At 30.5% G+C, this 7,188-nt stretch overlaps 1 protein-coding gene across 1 annotated transcript; it reads right to left on the bottom strand.

The window, feature by feature from the left end:
* Positions 1-1,759: 1,759 nt before the first annotated feature.
* LOC111881578 (uncharacterized) lies at positions 1,760-6,048 on the bottom strand. The gene is made up of 7 exons (XM_023877981.3): positions 5,372-6,048; positions 5,147-5,233; positions 4,844-5,056; positions 4,543-4,707; positions 3,986-4,039; positions 3,731-3,877; positions 1,760-2,356 (listed from the first exon to the last, which is right to left on the bottom strand). Exons 1-7 carry the CDS (start codon positions 5,588-5,590, stop codon positions 1,979-1,981), a joined length of 1,263 nt encoding a protein of 420 aa, XP_023733749.1. The 5' UTR covers positions 5,591-6,048; the 3' UTR covers positions 1,760-1,978.
* Positions 6,049-7,188: the final 1,140 nt, after the last annotated feature.

The following is a 7,188-nucleotide window of genomic DNA, read 5'->3' as shown; positions in this document are numbered from 1 at the left end:
ATTTGCTAGCATTGTTGGTTCAGTTTTGGTAGCAATGTTACATCTAGATTGTTCCATATAATAACCAGTGTGTGTTATGATAGTTAGATTTATTGTTGAGAATCATTATTTATAATGAATTTGTTATGTTTTTGCAATTCCTTACTTATTTTCTTGTGTGTAATCATTGGTTTTATGCAAGGTTTTAGTGATATAAGAGTTTTTCTGCAAATTACAGCAGAACTAACTTGTGACTTAGACTCTAACATAAGAATATCAATCATTTGGTTGTAGGCAAGAAATTCAGACATCACTAAGCTCTATGACCATGTCTGCAGAAGGTAACCGGGTAAGAGATTTAGTTTGGTGATGTGATTTCAATTGTCTTATATACATTTTTTGATGACGGGAAAAATATTAATGATACATTTTTTGATGAAGATGGAGATGAAGTAGTTGGTTCAAAAAGGGCAATACGTTCACATTAATAATATTTTTGTTAAATTGATTTTATATTTTCTTATATACAACAGCTTGTTTTGAAGAGACCGAGACATATTGTCGTTCTTTTGAATTTGATTATGACGTGGAAAAGGTAAAGCGACACTTCTATGAATATTAATTTTATATAGCTTCAATGATTTGGTTTGATTTTGAGTTTGTTTAATATTTTGTAGGAAAACACTAAAGAAAGCGGGACAATAATTTTGGATGATTTTGTTTGATTTTAAGTTTGTTTTAATGTTAAGTGCTATTGTATTATTGTGATGAATTAATTTTTCATATTTTGTACTTTGGTGTTTTGGTTGGTTGGTTGTTACAATATTACTATTAGTAATTTCTATTTGGTTAAATGATTTAAGAATTTATTTGGTATTTTAAGCCTATGTAACGTCTTAAGTTCTTAATTTCTCATTCTGTAAATTTTGTTTTTCTATTTTTTTTCCTGCCATATTTCGGGTTTTTGGGTCGGGTTTTTGGGTAGTTATCGGGTTTCGGGTTTAGGGTCGGGTTCGGGGAAAGTTTCAGCCCCGACGGGGCGCCCCGATAAGAAACCTGTTGGGTATCGGGTCGGGTTCGGGGACACATTTAGAAATTGGGTTCGGGTTTGGGAAATCAAGACCCGCCCCGAACCCGCCCCGTTGCCATTCCTATTTGGTGATACTTAAAGGGATGTGCTTGAGCCTTAACTGTTCTTTATTTATATTTTTATGGCCTATTTAGGTTGGGTTGGATTGGGTTAAAACTTTTTACAATTTATTTTAAAAAATTAAGTGTAAGAGCCGCCATAAAAAATGAATATATAAGAAGGTTTAGAGTTCGCTTTAAATGGAACATACACTAAGTTTAGTCACTATGATGCTTTTAAATGAACATATAAAGGTTTAGAGGTCGCTTTATACTCAATATATACATTAATTTTAACCTATAAAATATTTTTAGGTATTATCATATGTTACATATAGATTAATATACTCTTGTTATTTGTTATAGTGAGCTCAAAAGATCATTTTGGTACATTATAATATATAATACAATGACCTATGTGCAAGATCATTTTTTTTTCTATTTCATATATCTATGCATTATAGATGGAAGTATGATGTTATATGAGCAAATTAACTACAATGACACTTAAACAAAGAAAAAAAAATTGAAACGAGTCGGGCCTTTCCCAAGCTTGGGTTGACCAAACTTTGATTAGGTCAGACTTTGGGCCTGCGTGATGGCCAAATGAGAAGGGCTATTGTGTACCTTACTATAAGTTATAAGAAGGAAATGCATAAACAAGTGGAAAATAACATCACAAGCCATAACATGTTGATCATTTAAACTCAAAATTGCTAATTTACAAGATTTGTTCAATCTATAAAAACCTCAAAGATTAAAAGAATAACCCACATGATAAGAGAGCTGATCACCAAATCGAAGTAAAACAATGAAGCTTGCTATAAAAATTTGATCCGTGTATTTGTACTTAATAAAAACTGGAGCCCATTTAGGGACATCTCGGGTTTTTACCTGGTCCACCATAATAAATATAATTACCCCAAACATTATTGATCCCACCTCTAATATCGTAACAGTTCGGATTATCAGCCAATACTTTCAAATTAGACAATGGGATTAAACTATTATCCCAATCGACAACTTGCATGTTCCTAAAATATGAAGCTTTCCCAAACCCTTCACCAGAGAAATGTCCACTTCCCATTTCTGTTGAGGTATGAGAACCCGAGGCTTGACTATTCACAACTTCACCCCCGAATTGAACCATACTTGCGTGATCTCGAAGGTGAGTGAAAAGATCGGCCGGCCAATACCCAACTAAGACCCCAGATCCGAATTCAAGCCACCAATTTCCATGCTTCGGATCCTACAAAAACCACATAACGAATATTTGTTTAATTACATGTATATACCAAACATTTTTTAGTTTGTTTGAGAGAGTCGTCAGCCAAAATCATATAGATAATTAAATATTAGCTTCATCTCCAATGACAAACGTTTTAAACGGTTTGTTCGACTCCATTGTTAATTTTCCGTTAATCTTTATTTTGAAAAAAAATAAAAAAAATCATATTGTTGCACATTTCTTCTACTCTAACTATACGATAACCATTTGAAAATCCAACGTTACAGTTAATATTTATATTTTTCTTCTTTTTATACTGCTTTATAAAATATACTCCTCAATTGAGGGTTTCTAAGATAATTTCAAAGTTTCAAAAATGAATATTAACTTGAACATTATTAAACTACAATGTTTGAAATAAGGTCGAGAAAAAGAAAAAAAATTGATTAATATTCAATACATGGTTTTTCAAAGAAACAAAATTAAGATGAAACATAGCATGTCTTATACTATGATGCTTGTATTTTTCAATTTTCGATATTGATATCGTTTAAACCGTCTGGAAGAGATTTCTTTAATATTGTATTTTATTAAAAATAATTATATTTATTTTAAACAATTAATAACTTAGGCGAATTAATCAAAATGTGATAAACGTGAAAAATCAAAATTAAAGGGAGTAGGAGAAAAAAGAAAAGTGAATTCAAAACAATTTTTTTTAAACAAAAAATTGATTTGAATTAAAGTTGTTTTTTTTTTCCTAATATGCAAAAGCGTTTCAAATATGATGTATTTTTTTTAAATACTTAAAAGAGTTTGACCATTAACTAGATATACAAAAATGTCTATAAATAACAAAGAAAACAAGGATATCAAAATCAATATCGAGTAAGGATAATTGTAAGATGGAAAACGTTTATATTTTATAGTAACTTCAAATAAGAATTGGTAATTTTTTTTTTTACCAAAAGCGTTCAAGTAGTCTTGCCTTTTAAGTGATGCACAAATATTAATATATTTTAGAAAAAGCTTAGGAAATAATTTCTCCATGGTGTACAATGCAAGACTACTTTGAAAATATATGATGACACTCTCACCCTTAAAGAAACCAAATGATTCTTCCTTCTTTTTACCTTTTGCTTTTTTGCATTTATATTTGTTTAACATTTATTTTATGCAAAAAAAAAGGTTTGCTATAATGTTATAAAAAATGTATATCCTAGAATTAAAGTTTAAACAACTTCATAAACCCTCTTTTTCATACATATACGTTTCATACGATAACTGTTTTTCTTCTAATTTTATTTAACTTCCCATAATAGAAAAATTAGTTTTTTATTTTTTATTATTTTGATTTCTCAGAGATTGTTTTTCCAAACTAATTAAAAGATTTACCTTCCATATCAATAAGCTAATATCAAACTGTCCACCATTATACGACGATGTTGGGGATATAGCAGCTCCAATTGCAATCTTGTTATTTGTTTGAACAAAACCCGAACATAGCAGATTATAACATCCTGTAGCTTGATATGCATCCGTCTACAATTAATTAATATTAAATATTAAATATTAAATATTAAATATATACCAAATGAAATAAATACATACATTTTATCACAACCTAGCTAAAAAAATTAAATAACTTACTGTCCAATAAGTGAAGAATCTAGGATAGTTGTCTCCATATAGCTCTGGGCTAACCTATTAACAAAAGAATTTTAACCACTTTTATTAGATGGTTCGAAAACAGAGTGCTACGTCATTTGCAAATTTTTTGTAAAAAAAATGTGTTTGGTGTAATTAATAAAACCAAAAAGTTTGTATTTGATGTAATTAAATAACTTTATCACATTTCTTAAATACGGTATCAAACAGTCTAAATAGAATCATATCAAACAATCCTAACTTTTAATTGAGAAATTAAATTACCGCCTAAAGATGTTCCAATTAACTTATAAACTCCATGTGATTTACTGACTTTTTGGCTTTGTTATTACTTAAAAAGGAAGGAAACCGTGTTTTCATAAGTTCTCAAGGTAATTTGCTCTTTATATATGGCTAATATTTTAAATTATCATGTGATATAATTGTTTTCAGAAGTCAATTTAGATATACAGTAAAAAAACTGACAAAAAATCATACGAGTTAAAAGGTATTATACTTGTACAAAATTGTAATATTTGATTTATGAATAAAAGAAATACCTGCCAACCTGCTTCAATGGTGTTAAGATCATCACCAAAAGAACCAGAAATAACCCACATTTGCGACAGACTGAACTCAAATCGATCCGTCACCTTTGGATCCCATACGTTTATACTTGCTTTTGCTCCATAGTACTCTTCTCCACTTACATATCCAACTGCATGCTGTACATTTTTAGCAACGAATTTTTTACTTTTTAGCGACCAGAATTTCTATATCCATTCATAATATATATATGCATCAATGGACGCAAAGCATAAAAGCATCCACTTTTAATTGGCTTCGGAAGATTTTAATTACCTCATGGCCACCATTAGAAGAATCTCTTCGGACTGGTTTTGGAATTTTTCTACCGAATCTTTGAATGGAATTTGCACGTAAAATATCTCTTTCTGTTGTTCTTCTGATCGGAATTGTTCCCTCCGGGCAGGATTCGCCGGATAAACTCCATAGCTGATAGTTTTCCGACTCCGTTCCTGCATGATTATACCCATCTGGTCTCTCCGGTGGGTCCTAATTTTACAAAAATTACCAAGATAAATTAAGTAAAAAGGAGAAAAATAATGAATTTTGTAATTTTCAAGACGAAGATGTGAAACCCACAAATGGCTTTGTTCCTTTCAGCACAGGATGATCAAAAGCTGGCTGATGATGAACCAAAACGCAATCCATTACATCTCCATCTGGACTCTGCATCGAAATGGAAGAAAATCAGAAGAAATTTGAAGAACACGCAAAAACAGGGGGAGAAAATGTGAAGTGATTGTATGATTTTTGACGATGAACTAATTAAGCATGGGTGTTTATGGCAATCATCTAAAGAGTTACCTCAATTGATTTGACAGAAGGTTTGTTGATTTTCATTAGATGGGTTCTGATCAATCTCATTTTCTTTGACTCTTCCCCTGGGCGGAAAGTTTGATTCATTCGCCGGAAATCTTCAAATTGCGCCGCTGACATGGCTGAGAAAACACTGGAACACAGCAGGAGGAAGAAAACAAAGGAGGAAATGATTGGAAGAATCTGAAAGTTATAACTGAAATCCATCGTCGTATGTACTTGCGTTTATTCAAACAAATCTGTTTCTTTGTATTTGTTTTTTCTGCTTTTCTTTTCTTCTACATTTGCCTTCTTCTTGTCTCCTTCCTATAATCAAAACAAAAACAAGCTTCTTCTGTGTTTGTCCCAATGAGCATTAGCCATTCTAAAGAGCTTCCCAATTCACTCTATAACGCCAATTTCAAAGCTTCAAATGATGTTTCTAAAAAACATAAACAAAATCCCACTTGTGATGTGATACACACACACACTCTCTCTCCAAAAGTTTCTATTCTAATTCTATACCTTGATTTCTATGCTCTGACAACAACAACTTCAAGGCGACAAGTAATTAAATAGCTCAGGTATTGATGATTTGAGCACAAAAAATGGGGGGTTTTGAGTTTTTTTAGAGTTTAAGCATGTGAGGTTTGGAAATAAATATTGGGTTTTGAGTTGTGACCAAGACATGCAATTTTTGAGAAATTAAATCAAGTAGAGAGAGAAAGTTGAGGTTGGGTGGTGTGGTGGGGTAAGAGACGTGTTTCCAGTCTTCGATACAAAGACTGCAACTTTACCTTTTTTACCAATTATTTATTTGTATATCATGTATTTTGACAATAACTTTCAGTAAAAACTACTACTATATATATATATATATATATATATATATATATATATATATATATATATATATATATATATATATATATATATATATATATATATATATATATATAATCAATGTGAAATGTGGGTAGTGAATAGTGATATATATTCTTTACTTTGAGGGAGTGAAGACAGACAAGAGAATTACACTTGATTCTGGGTCTCAAAGTTGCCTGGTTGCTTTAAGTGCTTCTCTTTCACTTCTCCCTATATGTTCTTTCTGTTACTCTCTTCTTTTCTAGATATTCCACTCTTTTAATAAACACAAATTCATAAACACATAACTTATTATATAAAAAAAAATAATCTTAAATGATCGAAATTTTATAGAATCTGCTCAATGCGATCAGTTTATATGACATTAATTACAATATATAGATAGTTAAAGACAATTTATCTTAACTATCAAAACCGTCATTTGTATAGATAAAGTTATACTTATAGCTTTTTTGTACACAGAACTTTTAGACAATACGTCTTAATATTCATACATATTCGCAATCTATCTTAATTAATCATAGGAATTTTCATGGGTCCTGAAAAATGGAATATTCTTAAAGGCATAAGAAAAAAAGGGCCCTTATCTTTATTATAATTTTGTATTTTTAAATAAAAATATATAATAAAAAAAATTAGGCCCTGTACAGCTGCCCATTTTGCCCCCCCCTCTAAACCCCGTGAGAATTTTGGTAGGATACAAAGTTGATATAATCAAAGTTGTTAATTACCACTCGAACTGTTTGAAAGACCATGCATATCACTATAACCAGTCTAAAGAATATTAAGATTTGTTTAATACTATGATGCGTTTTGCGTAAACTTTACACGGATAAATTATATATTTGCTAAGAACGAATATCAAGATTTGTAGCCTAATACGATGATGCATTTTGTAAACCATGAAACAAGTTACTAATTTTAATAAATGTTTGGTAAAG

This window comes from Lactuca sativa, chromosome 3 (genome assembly GCF_002870075.4).
Source record: "Lactuca sativa cultivar Salinas chromosome 3, Lsat_Salinas_v11, whole genome shotgun sequence".
Lineage (NCBI taxonomy): Eukaryota > Viridiplantae > Streptophyta > Magnoliopsida > Asterales > Asteraceae > Lactuca > Lactuca sativa.
The sequence above is the reverse complement of the archived record's forward strand: the minus strand, read 5'-3'. Positions and strand labels throughout refer to the sequence as shown.

What these genes read in the sequence shown, in the direction of transcription:
- LOC111881578 (XM_023877981.3), bottom strand. Translation starts at nt 5,590, where the DNA reads ATGGATTTCAGTTATAACTTTCAGATTCTTCCAATCATTTCCTCCTTT. An exon ending in CTTCTAATGGTGGCCATGAG is followed by an intron (nt 4,708 to 4,843) that starts GTAATTAAAATC and finishes AAAAATGTACAG; the next exon opens with CATGCAGTTGGATATGTAAG. An exon ending in TTAGCTTATTGATATGGAAG is followed by an intron (nt 2,357 to 3,730) that starts GTAAATCTTTTA and finishes TGGTTTTTGTAG; the next exon opens with GATCCGAAGCATGGAAATTG.